We start from the raw sequence: 22479 nt of genomic DNA, 5'->3' as shown, positions 1-22479 counted from the left end.
TGTTTCAGATTCCTACAAAAAGTAAAAAAGCATCAGAACAGAGGCAGAGCCAGAGCGAAAGACAAAAGGGAAATACAGAGCGCACAAAAAAGTGGAGAGAAGAGAGCGAGACATAAAGCGTGGCGCCCTGATTTGAGCTTGTAAGACTAAGTGTCAAAACTGCGTGCCCCTTTTTGTCATACTAAGCTCTGAACATGTCTGTTACACACACACACACACAAACACAGACTTGCTTTGGCACACTGTGGATTAATCTCATTGCTGTCTGAGGGGATCAAAGCGCATCTCTGTGCTTGGTGTGCTGCCACGAGCATCATGTGTACATGCATTCGTGTGGGAGGATGTATTTTTATGCGTCTGTGCGTATGTGTTTGTATACATCTCCAAGCATTCCTCTGGGAGGGAAAGCTTCTCAGCAGTCTTGCTGTCTGTTTCTTTTTTTTTGTAAACGACTGTGTGTGTGTGTGTGTGTGTGTGTGTGTGTGTGTGTGTGTGTGTGTGTCTTACACATGCAGCCATATTGTTAGTGACAGCTGTAAAAAGCAGAGATGTCATTCCATTGACAGAGCCTTCGAAAATGAGATCTTCGACTACACACACACGCAAAAGCGCAAAAAGAGAGCCCGACACGTCATCGATTAGTTTCAGTATGTAGTGACAACGGTGAAGACACGGACGGTGGGAGATATACAGCTTGCCAAACAGAAATCAGGCAATAATGACTTTGCCAGACAGGTGTAGGCTTAAAAGAAGGGATGGCAATGGAGAGATGAATGGAAAGAGATGAAGAAAAGTGGAAGGGAGGATGCAAGGGAGGAGACAAAAAAGGAGGATGGAATGGACTGAGAGAAGTTATTTCAGGTTGAAAGATGAAGTAAAGGAGGGACGACAGGAATGAAGGGAGGGATGGCGGAAAGGGCGCAGGGGGAAGGAGAAGGAGTCTGGTAGGGGGATAAAACAGAGAACAGAGCAGCTAAGGAGAAATAAATTGAATTTATAGCATTCACCTTGAGGCATCGGCCAAGGTTCTCACTGCAGGAGACTGAAGACAGCGAAGCCGCTTCGTGTGTCTGCAGACTTTCTTTATGGCCTAATTGTACACGAGGCTCAAAATCTAGTCTTTGTGTGCACAAGTGAAAAAGACAAATGTGATATTTTTTTTCCTCAAACGGACTCTCAATCTACTAAAAAGCTTCATCTTAGTGGGTTAAAATCTGTCCAGTCTGTTGTGCGCACAGGAGATCCAGGTCTATTATATCCAGATGGAGTTTGGTGTTGCTGGGAATTTGAAGGAAAAAAATTCTCAGTGAATCACCTCCTAATACGAGATTATCACTACTTTCTCAACCCGAGGCAGCATCCCACACACAGATTAAATAACTAAAATGTTCTGCGTCTTTCTCTGCAGAAAGGAAATAACTGCCAGTGCTGCCAGTGACTTTGTTTGCCTGTTGCTGAAAACCTTGACGTCGTGCATCGTCGCCCTGATTTCTTCTCTTCTTTGAGTTTCTTCAGTGTTTTTTTTTTTCTGATGACCTGTTTACAACATTTGGTGCAACAGATGATTTCTGAGGTTCATAAAATGTTAAGTGAATTTTTCTTGTCTGGTAAAAATATGATCAATAAATTAGTTGACATAAGTTGACATGGATATGTTGTAAGTTGTTGTAGGACAGCTGTCTTTCTCCTTTTCTCTCTGCCAAAAAGACATTTTCTGCTTTTCTTTCTTTCATTTAATTTATCCTCTTACTCCTTCCCCCCTAAAGCGACTTATACTTCCTGCCCTGACCTCTTTACTGTCTTTTCCGCTGCTTCCTCTGTGAGCCCCTCGTTCTCTCCTGCACATCTCCTCTCCTCTTATCACTTTTTAATTAGGTAAATTAACATTTGACACATTATAAAATAATTTAAATAAAAAACCAAGGCTTTTGATTTCAAGAAAAGAAATGATATTTATAGATACCAGTCGTCTAGGAGGAGAAAACAATCATGGAGACATGTGTACGCTTTAATCATTATACCATGATGTATCGTGTTCTAGCCCTTTATGAGAGCAACATAATTAGAACCCAAAATCTCAGAATTAAGAAACCAGAGTTTACACCTCAACAAACCCAGTTCTGTTGGAATGGAAATGTCATATGAAAATGTGGTCACTACTATCGATAGATAGATAGATAGATAGATAGATAGATAGATAGATAGATAGATAGATAGATAGATAGATAGATAGATAGATAGACAGATAGACAGACAGACAGACAGACAGAATTTTATTTTGAACATGCAAATATAATTGAAATAACAAGAGAAAAAAACAACTTAAAAATCATTAAGTTTTCGTGTATATATCTATGTCTACAGAATGTGTGTGCTCGAAAAGGAGTAGGATGAAGTTTTCCTGTTTCTACCCCCTTATTTCAAATTTCATTGCTTACAAATCCATATCCAGGATTCAACATTATTTGATCAATATATGTTTAACTATGTACAAGTCTAACACGTTGAACATACACAAATAAAACCATTTTCAGCACGTAAACCAGAACAACAACAAACTACATTTTTACATAAACTAATCACGCTGTGTTTAACACCCGCTTAATCTCTGAGCTTATTTTATATTTGTGTGACAAACACCTTAATGAACACTTAAGCTTGGGTTACTCTGCCCTTGATCTATAAAAAATGAGGACACAATGAGACAACTCAGTCACTGAGAGGAAGATTTCCTATATTCATGCAATTTATTCTTTTTGAACAATTGTGTGAATTTTTGTATTGATGTACTTTTCTTGATTTCATCTGTACAGGTGTTCCACACACTAACTCCTCTGACTGTAATGCTGTCATATTTACATTTGTCCTTACTAGAGGCTTGCTGAACATAAGGATTCCTCTCAGGTCATGAGTATTTGGTCTTTTTTGGAACAAGTTCTGAATGTTGTGATGTGAAGATTTATTTGCTGCTTTGTACATTGTTTGTGCAGTTCTGAGGTCAACCAAATCTTTAAATTTGAGAATATTTAATCTGATAAAAAGTGGATTTGACACAAACCGTGTCAGATTTCCAGCACAACATGGTGGTTATCGCTGTCACATGACAGCAACAAGGTTCTGTGGCTGAGCCTGTTGGTTGGCCGAGTCTTTGCCGTAGCAGCTTCCATTTTTTTGTCGAGTCCTTCAAAAGACAGCAACTGGAGGTTTGTAAAGATGTTTCGCGTCTCATCCAAGAGGCTTCTTGAGCTCTAAAACAACTGATGGTGACGAGAACTCACATGATGGTGGTGTGGGGCTTAGAGGTATCACACCTTGGCCCCAGTGATGGTAATGACCCACATTTTTGTTCATTATATGATTAATAGTGGGTCATTGACGCTCAGGACCACCTCCAGGGGGACAACCACAAGAGGTGAAGTCCCAGTGATTCTCCATCAGAGATGATCCAATCTCCATCATCAAAAAAGCCTCTTGGATGTGGCTAATACACCTTCGGGGACTTAAAGAAGCCGAGCTGCTTTATTTTCTCAGCACTCAGGACTACCATGACCTGGATGACTGAAACCTGCACGAGTTTACATGCTTTTCTTGCGTAGGCTTCCTCTGGGCCTTGGGTAAACTGTTGCTTCTAAATTGACCACAGTTGTTAGTATGTGGTTGTCTATCTTTTTGTGGTAGCCCTTGCGACCTGTCCACATTGTATTCTGCTTCTTGCTCAGTGTCAACAAAGAGAGGCTTCATCTCCACCGCAACTCCCATTGGATAAGCAGTCAAGAAAATGCATGGATGAATGAGAAGTTCAACTGCTTTGGCATGTTTAACTGTAATCTGGGTGTTTCTGTGTTGACAGAATCTGGTCTTATCATGCTGAATGAGTTAAGGGGTGAAATATGTAGCAACTCGTCATCACAGTAAAAATCGTAAAATTACAGCCTCGCATTAAAGGTTTTCTTGGCAGACTTTTTCCTGTGAAAAATAAAGGCATAAAGGGCGTTGCTGTCCATACTGTAAAGCCTTTTAAGGAAAAGAACCTCTTTTTGAGATGACTTCCATCCATCGAGTCCTGATGGAGATGTTAAAGTTATGGTTCTGCTGGATTTACTGTCTCTTCGTCTTGGACAACGAAAACAGCTGCATCAACTGAAACATTACCAAACACATCACATGTACTGGGTTTCTAGCTTACTGGGAGCTAGAAACTGTCCCAACACATACAGCAACCATAAAAGATGGACACGGATGTGTGTGTTTGACTTTGTATGAAACTGATGAATAGAAATGAGGGAAAGACAGAGCGAGGGATGTGTGTTAAATGTCAGTTAAGCTGAACAGCAGAAAGCAAAATAGGTTTTAATTCATTTAGATTGAGATTTCAGACCTGACACCCTGCTGTTACGCACACACTGTCAGCACATTCCTGCAGCTGGCTGCGACACACAGTCGCACAAACACACCTGCATATGCCAAACTATAGAAACACATGACAGCGCGCATGCACATCAACCCAAAGGAGACTGGAAGAAAATGAGCATGTGCATAAACCCCGAAGAAAATAAGTCACGTGTTGGAACCCTGCAGGGCAGATGTGCGTGGCTCTTTTTGTGTATTTGTACTTGTGTGTGTGTGCATTAAAGTCTGTAAAGACATATAGTACCAGCTGCTGAGAACTACAGCACAAAGATAGACTTAAAGCCTCACAACTTCACATCGGTGTGTGTGTGTGTGGAGGGAGGAAACAAGAGAAGGTGAGAGAGCGAGACAGAACGTCAGTATGTACATTCGCTCAGCTGTATTTGGTATATGTTGCCGCATGGGAGTGAGTGTTTGTGTGTGTTTGCCCAAGAAACCACTGAAACATGCTGTATCATATATCATGTCTTACAGCAACATTAAACCTTACACCGATGTAAAACTGGGCAGCAAATCAGACATCAAACCCCCAAGAGTTAGAGCGGCCTGTGTGCGCAGAGACAGCTTCATGTGCAATACATTGAGATATATGAACACAAGGGACGCCGCCACCTTAAACATCTCATGTTTCACGTGTGGGAGAAAGCTAGAAACAAATGACGTGTTTGCTGACCGTACTCTGATGTCTTGTGAAAAATATGAGCAATGGCGTCATGGGCATAACTCACTGAGAGGCAAGTACCAGCTACCTGAAATGTCTAAATTTTTCACTAAGGAGGAACAGACACAGATATGCATTATCCCAAATGTGTGGAGAGACCTGCAACGCCATGAAAAATATAAGAGCTCTAAAATCCAGCGTTGTTGGATACTCAAATAAATTACATAAGCCCCTGAAGGCAATTCATGGAGGGTTTTTAGAGATTTGATAAGGTTGCTCCAAAACAGATACCAACTGAAAACAGTAGACTCAGCCAAAAGACAAACAAAATACAGCCCAGTGCATACTACTGTGCCAACTATAATCAGTATTTTTGAAGGAGATAAATGTAAAGACGTCTGTCTGACGTTTTATTAATTAAAATAGGACTTGTTGATCTATCAGTATGTTATACAAACATAATGTTTCATTGTTAGGAAAATTCTACACCAAAAAGAAGAGTTTGATGATAATTATAAATTTGTCTTGACGTTTCTTATGTGTGGAAACAACACAAAGAAACATTAATAGTAAAACTCACTGCTGAGTTAGAATATGTGTTAAAGATTGAGGCCAAGGGCAAGAGAGAAAAAAAAAAAGGGGGGGGGGGGGGGGGGGGAGTCATTATTTGCAGACACATAATGAATGTATAATTCACTGATTCGTCACACTGAACTTTATTTATCTGCTCCAGAAACAGCAGAGGTTATCAGCAGAGTAAATATTTGGTTTAATGTAGAGTAGGTTTGATCTGTGTATGGAAACACGCAGTCACCTCACAGTTCAGGTTGCAAGCTGGAACAAAATGGCGACAGGAGCTTAATCATGGGAATCATGCTATATTTATACACACATTCACACATACAATCAGCTGGTAGGAGAGGGATGTTAAATGATGCACAGACTAAACTGGCTGCTTGAGATTGTTAATTAGAGTCTGACCGATAATGGATTCTTGTGGCTGCTGCAGCAAAAAATTCCTATACTGATACACTGGACAGTATTTAATACAAATATATCCATAGGTTATATGTCAGACTTACGTTAAAGGGGAAATGTGACGGTGCCATTACTTATGATCTTGCCAGCTCTTTCTTTTAAAATCTGGCTGGCAATTTGTATTGAAGTTCCCCCTCCTCAGCTGTGATGTTTTTCTGGTACATGTGTGCCAACTTTTTCTACTAATAAAAATCGAATAATAAAAAAAAAACATGACAGAAAAGTTCCTGTTTTTCTACAATAGAAATTTCAGTTTTTTCACAAAAGGTAATTAATGCGCAGTTAAACGTCCTTATAGTGATGGAAAGGCGAGTTTCTTTGGTCCGGCTCACTTAAGATCAAAGTGGGTTGCATGTGGTTCACGATGTATAATGAGTTGGACATCCCTGGTCTCAATAACCTGGTGAATTTCAAAAGTGAGCATTGGATTTTGGAAGAAAGGATTTTCCCTATATTATAGCAAAAATAAAGGAATCTTTATCTTTAAAGCCTCTGATTAACAGTAATTCTTTTTGTTGTCTTGATGCATGCTCAGTCATTCAGGTAAGTAAATCTCCAAAAGTTGATTCCGTTCATCTGGACGTAGCGTTTGGTGGAGCTGATCACAGCCACAGAAACAGCAATTCGTAACAACAATATTGCAGAAGTGGAAGCAGAACAACTACGGACGAAAGTTTCGGCCTGTCTCAGCAATGCAAAGCCCCCAGCATCCAACATCACCATGGAGGAGAGGAAGGCACTCACATCACTTAGTGATGACAACAACATTATCATCCTTCCGGCAGACAAGGGGAGGTGCACAGTATTGCTAAACCAGAAAGACTATCATGAGAAAATTTTGTCACTACTCAGTGATGAAAATACTTATGAGCCCCTGAAACGAGACCCAGGAAGTGGCTACAGGAAGAGGGCGATAGACTGTCTGAAGCAGTTAGAACAAGACAAGCCTATTGACCGGACCTCATACCGCAGGCTATACCCAGGGGAGTCTACACCAAGTCTGTATGGTTTACCGAAAATACATAAACAGGGTGCACCTTTAAGACCGAGGCTCTGCAGTCTATTTACACCTACAGGCCAGTGGACACTCTTTCAAGGATGAGGATGTACACATCTTGGACAGGGAGGAACGCTGGTTTGAGCGCAGAGTCAAGGAGGCCATTTACGTGAAAAGGGAAAGACCATCTCTGAATCGAGGAGGGGGCCTAAGGGTACATCTTTCGCCATCTTACAATGCTGTGATTGCAGCCATTCCCCAACTCTCTGTGAATGGGACTCAAGGCCATTGATCAGTGGGCTTTGGTCAGTGGTTGTTGATCAATGGTCATGAGAATTTGCATAATTAAGATTAAGGAACTGACCTCCCAGCCCATTGTTCCTTCACTGGGCTGGTTTCAGTCATTATGGAAATGTACTGTTTATGAGATTGGGGAAACCTGCAGTCAGCTGAGACTGAAGAAGTCACTTGGATGAGTGACGAAACATTTCTCCCACAAAACGCTACGTCCAGATGAACAGAATAAACTTTTGGAAATTCTTTTTGTTTGTTTGTTTTTTACCGTTGAACAAGTAAAATGGAAACTTCTTTTTTTAACTTTCAGCAGTCAGTCATCATGCTGTTACTGCTGTGTGTAGTCATGCCCAGAAGTACGATTCTGAACCGTGAAAAACTCCTGGTACTCTATACTTATGGGGTGGTCAGCGTGTATGTGTGTGTTTATATGACGTTAATATGTGTTTGTGTGTTCTCTGTTTGTAACTCTGTGTACAGGATATAAGAAGCATGTGTGTGTGTGTCTATTCACGTCTGTGCCTGTTACGTAAATATTCATCATGAAGTCATTGTATGTATAAAAGAAATGCTAGACAGGGCTTGACATCGGTAAATCAATCAAGAGTGCGCTTGCACACGTGCGCGCACACACAAACGCAATTTCATGCAAACACAACACCACACATTCTGATTCACTGACGCCTGCAATAATCACACGAGTCATTGCTACACCAATAAAACGGTCCGTAACTCTGCTCACCTGGACTGTGAATGGACATGCACAGACTTACACACACACTGTCTCCCTAAAAAAGAACAAAAATAAAAATGCAAACTTGGAGTTCAGGAAAACTAAATCACAATGGAAGCCCTCATTTCCCATGATCCAACAGTTGACTGTCCCACAATCTGTTTAAATAGACAGGGCATGCTGACAGTCTCTTTGGCATCTCTTTCAGCCCAGTGCACTGTTCCACTAAACTGGACCTTGTTGTAAGGTCTCAGTGAGGATATAAAATAGCAGAAGGGACTCCTCTTTGCTGCATTTAAGCTACAAACCCATCTATTAAACCGTACCTTGAGTTAGACTGTGTAGGTGTCTGTTAATGTAATCAATCATATTACGAGAGCTTTATAGCGGTACATGGTTATTGCATTATCACAGTACTTAAGTATATCATTTTAAAGTGTGGAGAGAAAGAGAGAGAAGATAAAAGGAGAAAGAGGGGGAGGAATAAGAGGAGAGAGTTAATGAGGTGCCGGGTGAAGATCATGTCAATGTGACCAGTCATAGAAACTGAAGCAGCAGAAGAGACCCCTGGAGATATCAAGAGATGATTGTTCTGTATTTAAATTCTAAGCAGTGAGAATAAATGAGAAACTTTGGAAACTTTATACTGTTAAACTAAAACTGAATGCAGCCTTTTCACGTTAACCTCTGCATTAAAGAGAATAACATAGCACGGCTGTGTGCAAAATGTACCACAAATCACATCTCTAGGAATTGTACTTTCAGACCGGATATTGACGTATGATACAGCAATCAATATTTTCTAGGACATTTGAGACATCACCCACGCTTTTATTAAATAACGATGTAGTCCAAAAAATATTTTAAAATGTTGAGATATGTCTAAAAGCAGCAGGTTTCCCAGTCTGGCTTCCCACAAAGCATACTAAGACTTTACATTTCACTGGGTAAATGATTTATACTCAAGAGTTTGTATGAGGTTCTGGTCAGTGTGTTGCCAACAGTGGATGGCAGTCGGCACACAACCAAGTAGATAGGAGCACTAACCCGCACAGAAACTAAAGCCATGCAGAGTATGTTCATGTAAAAGAATTAATATAAATTTAAATGAACCCAATGGGGGGCAGCACGGTGGCAAGAAGGTCCTGAGTTCAATTCCACCATCAGGCCGGGGTCTCCCCATGTTCGCGTGGGTTCTCCCCAGGTACTCCGGCTTCCTCCCACAGTCCAAAGACATGCAGTTAGTGGGGATAGGTTAATTGGAAACACTAAATTGCCCATAGGTGTGAATGTGGGAGTGAATGTAAGTGCGATTGGTTCTCTCCTGAAAAGGATAAGCGGAAGCAGATGGATGGATGGACAATATTTCGAACTCTTTCATCGCTTTTCAAGATCAGGGACATGATTGGAGAGCACACTGTAAAATATGCCTTAAAAGCTCAATGGGACAACAATGTATTTAGACATTTTTAACAATGTGATAAGGTGGTGCAAGCTGAGAAATATCCACACAATCATTTTCGCCATTCATTCATGTTGTGGTCACATTTTTACAGTTTTAGAGGGAAATTAACTATTTTTCCATTATATTGTTATTTTTTGCTGTTTTGATGAAACTATAACGCAGCCACATGAGACGGCTGAAAACGTAAATGAATGAAACTGAATGAACATAGATTTTATGAGGCATTGTGCACGTTTACGTACGCCGCGTGAAAGGACAGAAACACGAAATGTAACCAAATGTAACAGCTTAAATTTTTTTCAGTTAGATGGAGAGAAAGACTTCTTCTTACTTCATCTCCAGGACCTCTTCCAGGTGCTTCCGCCTCTCGGCCCGCAGCGAAGTCAGGTGACCTTCCTTCTCAGCCAGTGAGAGTTGAGTTGATGACAGCTTGGCTTTCATCACCTCCAGTTCCTGTTTCACCTTCTCCATAGCAACCAGCAGGTCCTCCACCTGACACATACAAGTTAACACAGTGTAAATATTTTGGCTCATTTTTTTTTCCTCGCCTTTCCTTTTTTTTTTTTTTTGCACATATTAGTCTTTATGTCTGCGAGCGTGTCGTCTATTACGGTGCATATGTGACCTACTGTGTGTTGATTTTCCTCCTCCTTGTTTTCCTTCCCCTGTCTCAGTTGTTTCTCTTTCTCCCGCTCTTCTCTGATACATATTCTGTGTCCCACTCTCTCACTGGGCATATATCAGTTTGTCAGTTTAATGTGAGTGAGGTCAGTGTGGATTTCTCTCAACGACATAACCACTACACACACACAAGCACACACATTTTCTCTTTGGAAACCTTTTTCTTTCCTTTCCTAGTTATATACTACACACCTCTAAAGTTTTAAATTAGCATAAATTCATCTTGCATCGCTGTTTTTCTGAATGCTTAAAGACAAACGGTGAACTTGAAGCATTGTCGCTGAGACCTTACAGCCAAATTAATGTGCAGTCCCTGCTTTATACTGAGATTGTAATTTAATAACATATTTATTTATTTTGCAAAACACAACTTACAGCTTTACAGTCAGATACGGCACCCTGGGTAGTACTTTAAACACTGCTGAGCTCAGACAATATTACATGCCATGTGGAAGAAGTTCTTCTGACCTGAACCACAAAGACATTGAGATCTTCTCTTCTTATTTCCCCTTAGTTTTATTTGGATTACCATGTTATGTATACACATCCGATCTTTACATGTTTGGATATCTTTGCTAAATCTATGGAGCCACGCATACACACAGACAGCCAAACAAAGTGTTGCTTTCACAAGATGAATGAACGTGCCTGTTTCGGCTACAGATGTTTATTTGTAGATGTGTATGAATGGTTTAGGTTGCATACATGGATTCTGAACGTCAGATTAGCTTGTAAAGAAAGATGTCTCAAACATTTCTGCAAACAAGTCACCATAAAGAAATGCGTGTTATGACTGATATTTATAATGGGATTCAGCATCTTCTCCACCACCACTATGATCTTAATTTCTGGCTCATTCTCTCCTTTCGTCTCTCTCCAGAGCACTGACGGTGATGCAGAAAGGCAGAGTTCAAAAAGTTGTTCTCTGTTGTTTTCTCATTAATATTGTGATACATTTGTGTACACCGGTGTCAGGCTCAGGAGATCGAAACAAAGGTAATCAAAGTCTGTGGTTTTATTCCTGTCCTTGGGAAAGATACAGACTTAAAGGCTGTATGTGTCATCGATGTGCAGGTTTGTGATAGTGTTTCTGGTTTGTAGTATGAAGGACTTGTAGTGAAAAGCTTTGCATAAGTACATTAAGATTTAATTTGCAATTAAGAACACACTGGTGATGGAATGAGAACGGAAAAATAAGACGGGAACTGAGACAAAAAAACAGAAAAACAGAGAAAAAAGAAAAGGCATAGTGTTAGTTCAGGCAGGCCACAAAGTCAAGCTCAGCTGCAGTCCCAGCACATTAGCTGACGCACCTTCAGCAGCACCCTCCCAATCCATTCCCTGCATTATGCCTAAATGGCTTTCCACGTATGCCAGTACAACATAATTCCCCCACATTAGAAGGAAATGACAAACTTCTTTTGACTGAAGTGGCCCTGACTGAAATATGTCTCTTTATATCCAAACCCATATAAGGCCACTGAAAAAAGAAAACTAATTCATAGTGTACCGTATGCATGCCCCAAAACATTTCTACCAATTAACAAATCAAAATCTTATCAATACAATTCTACTTTTTTCACTTTCCATCAAAGTTGCATCTGTTAACTGATCAAAATGAACAGATCCAATAAAAGCTTTTGTTAAATGGCTTTTTTTTTTTTTTTTAATTATTTACAACTTACTGTAAAAAATTAAGGAAATATAATAAAAAAAATTAAAATTAAAAGATGAACAAATGTAAAAAGCAGACGAGCAAGGTATGGGATGATTGTTTGTTACCTTTGACCACCTAAATCCGCTTGTGATGAACTCATGCATTGGAATGTGAGAGAGCTGCATACAAAATAACAGAGAAAGAGATGTGAGAAGCGGGAATGACAACAGTGAAGGAGGTGGAGACGGACATAAGGATGTAAAAGGAATTGCTAGAGGAATTGCGGAGAATACAAAGGGTAATGAAAAGATAGGCGCAAAGACAAATCAAGGAAGCCGAAGGAAGAAAAAGAAGGAAGCAAAGAAAAGTGATTGTTTGTGGTGAGAGATGTCAAAAGAAAGGGAGGAAAAATGCAAAATAAGCAAATGCTAAGCTGATGAAAGAGAAGCAACCAGACAGAGGAAAATGCACAAGAAGGAAGACACTGACAGGCAGCAACATGAAATACAGTTCAGACTAGGGCTGTTCGATATAACGATATATATCGGATGACGATATAAAAACATCTATCGTTTCATTTTACGCTATCGTTTGTTTCGTGGTGTCGCAAAATAAACTGTTTACGGCAATATTTTTTCATCGTTTTGATGGTCACCGTAGTGGCTATATTCATTTCTTAAAGTTCTCTCTTTCTCTTATATGTAATATAACCACACTACAGACGGACAAGCGCCTGTTTTTATGGGTTGTGGTTAGCAACAACGACGGTAACGCCATCGCGTGTCCGCTTGTTTATGTTCCACATAAACCTTTCACAATAAAGCTCAAGATCCTGTTGAGACTTTTTAAAATAATCTGAATCACGTGAAAGAGCAGATTATTTACGGATGAGAAGTAAAAAAGAGCCGCCAGGTGCTAAAAAATAAACCTTAGACTCAAACTCAAAGAATTTACAGAAAATGTTACATTTTTGTGATTCATATCGTTATCAGGACGATAGAATTCTTATATCGGGATATGAGATTTTGGTCATATCGCACAGCCCTAGTTCAGACAAGACAGAAAGATAGTGGACAATAGAAGAGGGTTGTTTGTTGGGGGTAAGAAGGAAAAGATGGGACATGATACCAACCTGGAGTTAAGAGAGAGGAAGAGAGAGAAGCGTGATCATCATTAAAAAACGATTAGTGGATGGGGGGATGGTGGGAGGGGGCGAGGAGAGACAAGGTCTGGCTGGGAATGGACAGCAACCCCTTCAGTGTTCTGAGAGTGTTTCCGTGTGTGAATAAGGGTGATTTCAGCCTTTATTTTAAGCATAGGAAAGTATGAATGAAAGAAGAAGGTGCACTGAGTTCAAGAATTGAAATTGTGTGGTTAATAAAAGACGGGAAGCAGGAGAAGAGGACGTCTGTCTTTGGTTTCGGAAGAGACGGACATGGTGTGTCATTCTGTTGACTCATTTCTCTGTCACCCACACACACACACAACACACACACAAAAACGCAGCTTCCTTCAGCGATCATAAATACAGTAGTGACTAATGTCTTGCAGAAAAAGTTAACAATATTTTTATGTGGTGTTTATGCCGGAAAAACCCTGTTCATCACACACACACACACACACACACACACACACACACACACACACACACCTACAACTATGCAAACACGTGTTGTCTGTATAGCTGGACATAAAAGTTGTGTGTATGGCTCCCAATATGGAGTCAAGATGCGAGTATAAATGTCCCTGGTTTGGCTGCATTTGCATATGCGTGTGTACGCATGTGTGCCAACCCCATAATAAGTGATGTGTGTGTGCCTTTGAACAGGCCGGCCTCATTAAGGGAGGAAATTGTCTGCCTCTGTCATCATTTTATAATTTATTATGTGAAAGGTTAATTGCAGTGACGCAGTTGTAAAAAACAGAAACACCAAAATATTTATTTACAATTTACTTGTGGGGACAGAGGCGAGTTTCCAGTTCCAAAACCAAACTTGGGTCCATCTGGCTCCTGCTGAATGCAACGTTGTGCAGCGCCGGCGTACTGTTTAAATAGCAGTTAGCACTTCTTTCTGCCGTGTTTGTGCGTGTGCATTTAAAGAAATAAGTATGCATGTATGTGGTCCGGCGTCTTGCATATTACTTGCACTGTCTGCGAGTGCCACATCCACATGTGCATGTATGTCTGTGCTGAAAGGTTGAGTTAGTGCTATTGGGAGAGGGCTGCCAGGAGTGTTTGGCTGCCATCTCCACTCATTCACCACACGCTGACGCTTTTTGCTCCTTCCTTCTCGACTGAAGCATTTTAACACGAGGACACTCTCCAGGACCCTGTCCTGGCCTAAATGGCCTCTGTTCTATCTAATTAAAGCTGTCACTTGTAGCATTTTGAAGTTTTTCCAGCCAAATGAACTGTGATAGCTTAGCAAAATTACAGTAAAGACATTAAGCAGCAATTTTTTTTTCAATTTTTTTTTTTGCTCCAGGAAATAGGCAACCATTAAACTCAGGACTCTGGGACTTTCTTTGGGGCTCAATTTTAAGACAAATTTAAATAAAAGAATTATTAAATCATAAAAGAAACACATCAAGATTAAAAAGAAAGAACTCCTGTCTCCCACGTAGCAATGCTGCTGCTGTAAAAAAAGAAAAAATGTGTTTGCTTTTCTTGTTCACCATCTTCATCTCTCTCTGTAGCTCTCTGCTTAGATGAAACGTCAAACCATTGACCGAATATTAATACTTGTGGCTTTCGGTGCTTCCTCACTGTGTGAACGAAGTCCAGCCAACTAATAACAGCAGCGAGGATTGTGTTTGACCAATGAGTGATGATTAGCTTTGCAAAATCTAGCCAAGGAACTTTGCTTTGGGCTTTTCTTGTGGTTCGTGAAAAGACTGCACTGAAAAGAGCTAAATTAAAAAAATTTCTTAGCTTTGTTTAAAACTAATGTAAGGTTCCTGAGGGCTTTAAAAATTCCTACAGTTAAAAACAGCCATTAAATATTGCTGTTTTGGCATTTTAAAAAGCTTTCCTCACCAGTGAGACCCGCCTGTCACGCACTCAAACACAGCATATAAGTTTTTTTTAAACATGCAGAGTTAATTTTTGTTTGTGCTGTAACTTCTACCGCCCTCTAGGCTAGGTCTCTCCTGAAAATAATAATAACAATAACAATAATAATAATAATAATAAACCCACAATCTTTTGCTAAATCTAACCATGCAGCTTTTAGTGCTTAAATCTTGATTAAAGGAATGAAAGCAAAACTAAAAAGCAAGTCCAAAATGAAGAAACATCAATAAATCAGTGCAGTCAATGAAACTTTAACATATGATGATTCAACCCATCGCCATTCATCCAACCAACCCCTGAATGTGGACATTTACATTCCTTAAAAGCAGGCTGGTATCTAAACTTATCACGAAAACTAAGGAAATGTTTTTGGTCGATTATTTATTTGTTGTAACAATTTTCTTGGCAGTAAGTCTTATACCATTGGAAAGCCTGTTTATTTCCCCTTAACTGGTGCCATATCTACGGGGAAAATGTATTTGTGGGTTGTGGTCATGGAAAACTTCCCAAAACTTCTCCATCAAACAAACCAAACATCTTATTCTGCTATTGACTCTTGTTTTGAGCTTCTGGTACCCCTGGTGCTGCTAATCAGGTGGCTGATTGGCACCTGATTAGCAGCAGCTGCTAGCACCCTGCTACAGCGGGTGATCCGGATGGGGCCGTGGCATAGGGCAACTTCACGCTGGTGTTCCACAAAATACAGATTTCTTTACTTTGTGTGATGAGTTGATTACCATTCAGTGTTGCCATGGCCAGTGTGTCAAAGAATGGAAAAGACCTTACGGATAACACACAGAAGAGCCAGTATTTGACTGGCAAGTATGATAACATGATGGTAAAATACAAAATGAAGATTTATTAATGTTCAAACACCACAAAAGGCATCTACACTGCTGGGAAAGCAAATAAATGTCAACTACCTGAGCCATGCTCCAGCTAATGGTTTTAGAATAAAACTCAATAAACTACATTTCCTAATTAGAATATCAGATATTCACACATGTTCGTTTCTTGCAACAAAATCCCAGAGAGTTAAATATCTAAATGCAGAATGCTATTTCTTCTTGGTTGCATCATTACATCAAAAGGCAAATTCAACCTGTCGTGCAGATCATCTTAAACATATTTTCCTGTTGCACTAAGCACCTTTGAAAACTTCCCGATCCTGACTAGAATCTGAAACATAAAAACAACACTTCTTGTTTGCACATGGATCTGAAAGAGCTAAGTCTTATTTCACCTGTAATTACTATTCCGGATAATAACCTATCGTGTGTCCCCCAGGCCGGTGTCGTCTATCTGCTTGACTTTGCCCATGATCTGTCTTTGCTCTGTTCCATCTCTCTGCCTGCTACTTGTTTGGCTCTGGTGCTCATTAACATTGACTGTGGGCAAGGATGTCAGCAAAATACCTCAAAAGTAAAACATCTGTTTGCATGCCCGTCTTTACATGTCGGTCCAGAAGTAGTCCGGTAAGTAAAAGCCAGAACAGGCAGCCAACATTTAGCAGGAGTAATAACAATGGAGTCCAGCCGTATTGCCAACAGCTACAGCCGACCGTGTTTTCTCAGGGCAGTTTTCATCCGTACAGCCCACACAGTTTTTTTTCTCCCACTTGTCAAAACGCATCCAGGCACTGAGGAACATTTCCCATCTCTATGGCCTCGTTAAGTCACTGGTACCCAGGGGAACAACACATATGCACACTCCCTGTGGTCTGAGGTTGAATTCACCAAAAACCCTTCCGTTCTGAGCCTCCCTTAACACCGGTACGAGCTTTCCTTAGTGCCTCAATATAGATAAAACACATTACAAATTGGAGTGGTCAGCTTGCGCTTCATTTGAAAAAGCTGTTTGTGTGTTGCAGGCTAAAGTGGACAAAATGCAAGCTGTTCTTTAAATAGAGATGTATTTACCTCCCCTGCAAATGAAGAGTGACTGGACAAACACGCGCACACACACACACACACACACACACACACAGAGCCACACCTGAATGAGCTCAGTTGGCAAGTGTACAGCTACTGCCATTAGCTACTTTTGGCACTGCGATGTTTATCTATGTCAAAAAGAGTTTTTATGTAGCTTTAAATATGTTTGCCCATATGTTTTTTCATCATATGTCCAAATGTGCCGCAAAGCAAAGGAATGAATGAGGAAAATCCTCAGAAGTGAGGACATCTGTGTCTGTTTGAGAAAATAACTGATAGGGGTTGAGTTTAAGGAAAGGTTTGGGTCCTTATACATGCAGTTTCATGCGTGCGTGAGCAACTGAGAGAGACCGTACTTGCTTCTCGGCCTGTGTGCGTGCCTGCTCCTCCTGGGCGAGCACCACCTCCCTCTCGGCTGTGATCTGAACGCTTTCTCTCAGCGCTTCCTCCAGCTCCTCAATGCGCTCCTCCTTCTGACGGAGAGAGTCCTACAAAGCAAACGTATGGAAGAAAAGAGTATTAGTAGATGAAAAAAGGGATCCCAAAAGTTAGAACAAATAATCTTGTCTCAGACGTGAACGTCTGAACCAAATTTGTGCAAATCCATTAAAAAGTTACAGCAACTTTTCAGTCAAAACTGCAAATGTAGCTATGATGGGAATAGAGAATAAAGTCACTAAACTTAGTGGGATTCATCATCTGGGGACCCTTAATGTTAAATGCAGAATATATATATATATATAGAAATCTATTCTATGTGTGAGTGATGGGCATATATAAAACCAGATATATGTGCTTTAAAATTAAGATTTTCACAATTTTCACATACCTATGTTCTGCATTTGTTATTATTATTAGTTCACAATACATCGTATTTGTCTTATATTGGGAATTAGTGCAACCCTTTAGCCATCCTATGCCTAAATCAAGCTGTTTCTACTTCACTGTCCCTTAAGCTAATTTTCATTCTGACCGGCTGTTTCTCACTAACACAAGATTTGAGAGGCAGGCAGATGAGGCATCAGTGCTCTGACTGTGCCTCGAGATGACCATATAAAAGTCTCACTTTCACACAGAGCCAAGAGTAACAACTGAATCATATTAAAAAGAAATTAAATGGAGTGTTTAGAGCAATCTCTGTGGCTCACAAAGATGCCTGTGTGATTGTGTTTTTAATTTCTCCAAGCTATTTTGGAGTAGTTGGATCTAATAAGTATAAAAGCTAAGCTTCATCTTTGAACATGCAGTTGTTACGTACTAAATGATGTGCAAGAAAAGTCAAAATGCCATGTCCCCATGGGATGAGGCTGAGGCGAAAGATGATGCAAAAACTGCTCAGAAATTGCTTGAGCGAGGTTTAAAAAAGCCTCTGAAGTGCTCATGTGGCCTAGGATAATTGGAACAAGCAGAACCCGTGGAGGTCTGACCCCACAACAAGCAGGACCCAAAGATCCATTCTCCAGTGGGTCAGAGCTGCATGGGCACCACACTTTTAGGCAGGTTGTCGATTAATATACATCATAACTTTTCTTAACTCAGAAGTTTCTTCGCATCACAACGTACCTACAAATGTCTTTTAGTAATTTTGTATGTGTGAGTAAATGACATGGCTAACTCATCTGGTTTTGTTTGACATCCATCATATAATTACAACGTGCTCTGAATTTTCTGTAAAAGCAGCTGCTTAGCATGCCCCTAGATTAAAACACCCTGGACACCCCCTCCCATTCACGTTTGCAGAACCAGAATAAAAGACTCAGAAACAAGAAAGTCTGATTTCCATCTCCCTCAGACGATTGTGATCACACATGAAGCTGTTTCTTATAAAATGACAACATGAACTTCCCACCAATTCCCCAAAAATAAGATTTATTTTTCTTCTTGCCAGCCAACTGACTTTGCTGGTTAAATTAAAGCTGAATGAATAACTAGTGGGAACGGGGTGAGAGGGAGGGGACATTACAGTGGCCATGAACAAACCTCCAGAACATCTCCAACACATGTGCTGAAAATCTTAGTCGTCAGTGTTCCAACATTACTTGGTGTCTAACTATGCAGACTGAGATGGACTTTAATTCAAAACTTCTTATTTGTATTAAATGAAATTTATTGTCTGAATTACTCTCAGATTCCATTTACAGTCTGCAGTGCTGTTTGAGCTGTGCATAATGACTTAGCACTGACACACACCAGTTATGGTTGTAACCACTGCGGTCTCATATGTCTGAATGACTCACATAACCATCAGCTCATCTCCTAACCACACGCATACACATGAATGACAACTTTTGAACTCCTTTAACCAAAGATCAATCATAGCTAGAGGGTGCATACGCATATGCATTGAGTATTTTCATCTGCCTATAATCAGAGAGGCCACTGAGGTAAACAATTACTGGAAGTGGAGGAGGAGGAGGAAGATGGACAGGAGGGGGGGGGAGTGTGGGAATGGTAGGAAGAAAGGATGAAATTATAAAGAGAGAAAAGTGAATTGAAAGAAAAATTACATTCTGCAGATATATGAAGAAAACCAAAGTTAGAGTAATCACCCCACATATGTTCATCTGACATGCCCAGCACAGTTGGGGGGTGGGGTAGCTTCCAGATCCCGGGAACCATTTTAAAAGCCCACAGCACTCATTTGGCAGCTCTCTTCTTCCTCCTCTAATCACCTCTCCACCTATTTTATCAAACTTTTTCCCCTCTTCCCACATTTGTTATCTCCTCACCTCTTCTCTCTCCATCTTCTATCTGCTCTCCCTGTCAATTATCCTCTTCAGTTATCCCTCTCACACACTCCCGACTGAAAGCTGCATCATGTGTGTGTGTGTTTGAGAAAAAGTTTGACATTGCCTTAGGCTGCTCCTTGTCACATTATGATGATACAGTGTTGTTATAGCACAAAATATTCAAAGGACACCGAGAAGGGGGAAAACTTTTTCACCCTCTCATTTCACCCCTCCAACTTTCTACAGCTCTCTTTCTCCTCCTTCCTGCTTCCTCATCCTCCCCCTGCATACCTTTATCTGCAGCGAGCTTTCGTTCAGATTGTCCTCTCTCTTCTTGGCCTCTTCCATCATCTGGGCATTCCTGCTCTTTTCCAGCTGCTCCTTGTGCTTCAGGTTGGCCACCTTCTTTGATTGGTCCTTCATCTGTCTGTATAGACACAGAAAAATACAAAATAAACCCACAGTCACCACTCTAAAAAAAATAGGCTAAAAATAGAAATGAGATTTGTAATTTGGGCTCTGTACAATACCTCAGTTGATTTTAAATCAACCAATCAATATGCAGAAAGCACAGAACTTCAGCTTTAATTCAAGGGGTTTTATAAAAGTTCTGCATTAAATTTTTAGAAATTAGAGGCATTATTGCAGCTCGGTGGCACGGTGGTTAGCACTGTTGCCGCACAGCAAGAAGGTCCTGAGTTCAATTCCAACATCAGGCCGGGGTCTTTCTGTGTGGAGTTTGCATGTTCTCCCCGTGTTTGCGTGGGTTCCCTCCGGCTACTCCGGCTTCCTCCCACCGTCCAAAGACATGCAGCTTGTGGGGATAGGTTAATTGGATAATCCAAATTGTCACTAGGTATGAATGTGACTGTGAATGGTTGTCTGTCCCTGTGTGTTGGCCCTGCGACAGACTGGCGACCTGTCCAGGGTGTACCCCGCCTCTCGCCCTATGACAGCTGGGATAGGCTCCAGCGCCCCCCACGACCCTGAAAAGGATAAGCGGAAGCGAATGGATGGATGGATGGATAGAGGCATTTTTATTCATAGTGCCCCGTTTTCAGAGGCTCTAAAATAATTGGACAATTGACTGACAAGCTTTTCATGGTCAGATGAGGCCTGTTCTTGGTATTTCATGACAAATCAACAAGAAGCTCTTCAAGAGCGCAAAACTCCATATTTACTTTTAAGTGAGTAGTATTGTATTTTGTATATTTGTATATCACTTTGTTTTCTTTATTCTTTTTAAATGTCCTTTAAGATGTTTGCAGTGTAGTAACAACCGGCAAAGGGCTGCATGACAAGTTTATTTTGATTACAGGAATATTATGTAGAAATAGATAATGAATAATAAGTATCTATTTGTAATTAATAACTTGAGCTTATTATATCATATTATCAACAACAGTTCTCTAACTGACTACAGTAGGCAGCCATTTCTCTCTCTTTCTTTAAAGATTGACATTGTGGGGTCAATTTGAAAGAAAGGCAGATGGAATTTTAACGTGAGAGCAGTCCTCTCAGAATTCATTCAAAACTTTGCAAACGATCGTATTTTTAGACAAAATGACACGCACGCAAACACTGCCAAAACAAATAACCTCCTCCGTGGAGGGAGATGACACAATTATTTCCATGGTTAAGAAAAACATGTCTGAACACGGGAGTCACAAGACTTAAGGCAGAGAGGATTATTGCCACCTTAGCTTCAGTTGATCACTACAGTGATGCTTCTTTAGTTTCCAGAGCATGTCCAAATAAAATGTAAAATCTAAGTGATATTACAAAAAATCAGAAACGTGGCTTGGCTGTAGTAAATCATAAGAACTTCTTTACCTGTCTCTAAGATCCTGATAATGTAAGTTGAAGATCCACAAGTTCAAGACCATCCTTTTGCACTAATTCCCCTAAAATAAAGACTACCTAAAATATACTTTGCTGAAAAGGGTAGCATTACTGACCATACGTCGTTACAAACCCAAAGCCCAAATTAGAAAAGCTTCATGGCATCACACTGAGAAATTGCTGTTTAGAATTATGTAATTTCAAAACAGGTGCAAATAGGCGCAAGTACGAAATTCCAGCTTTGTACTTTAACAGATCTTAAAAACTCTCTCAGCCAGATCATACCCACATGTATACAGACAGCCTGAATATGCCGGTGTTTACAGTTAAAGGCAAGAAGTCTGGGTGATACAGTAAGACTGTGCGATTCTTTGCAGTACAATGTAGTAATAAAATTCCCTTGGGCTTCTATAACAGATCAGATCAGTAAAGAAATTCAATGAAAAGCTATGAATCAATGACAAGATGACATTTTTGATTTCTGCACGGTGGGAAGCACGGGGGTCTTTTCACAGAGGGATTACCGTGTGTCGGGAAGCAGAGTCTAAATCATCATCTGGGAAATGAAAGGAGACAGAGCGATAGTGAAAGACGGAGAAACAGCAGAGAGTAATTCCTCCTGGGAGAAGAATGGTTCGAAGAGTTTAATCCCTGTTTAAGCTTTCTGCAAGCCTTTGTGACTGTGTCACAGAACTATCGGCTATCACACCAGCTTGACTTGATCTGGACCTTTCATACCTTTCATGCTGCAGACATACACAGATGTGGAGTAACTCAAGCTAATGCCAGTAAGGTTTAACAAGGTCTACTGAATCATGACATAGATGAAAGATAAGTCAAACAAGAAGGGTGAATGTGTAAGCATAGATTTGCCAGCGCATACACACTGACATTTCCATGAAACCAGCACACGTCCAACAAAGACAAAACTAAAGCGCTGACCAGCACAAAAGAAGGTGATCAAA

At 40.5% G+C, this 22479-nt stretch overlaps 1 protein-coding gene across 11 annotated transcripts in view; it reads right to left on the bottom strand.

The window, feature by feature from the left end:
- Nucleotides 1–22479, bottom strand: part of LOC309692481 (ELKS/Rab6-interacting/CAST family member 1-like) — a 152280-nt gene that overhangs the window by 56719 nt on the left and 73082 nt on the right. For 6 of the 11 annotated variants that reach the window (XM_082511042.1, XM_082511032.1, XM_082511036.1 and 3 more), the window contains 4 exons: nt 19964–20099; nt 17300–17431; nt 12062–12115; nt 9930–10090 (listed from right to left, as the gene is read on the bottom strand). In XM_082511042.1, the coding sequence (XP_082367168.1) occupies nt 9930–10090; nt 12062–12115; nt 17300–17431; nt 19964–20099 (483 nt within the window). The remainder of the gene's footprint in view (nt 1–9929; nt 10091–12061; nt 12116–17299; nt 17432–19963; nt 20100–22479) is intronic. The other 5 variants (XM_082511033.1, XM_082511037.1, XM_082511038.1 and 2 more) reach the window with 1 other exon arrangement.

This window comes from Aulonocara stuartgranti (genome assembly GCF_965226115.1).
Source record: "Aulonocara stuartgranti genome assembly, chromosome: 17".
Classification (NCBI taxonomy): Eukaryota; Metazoa; Chordata; class Actinopteri; order Cichliformes; family Cichlidae; genus Aulonocara; species Aulonocara stuartgranti.
The sequence above is the reverse complement of the archived record's forward strand: the minus strand, read 5'-3'. Positions and strand labels throughout refer to the sequence as shown.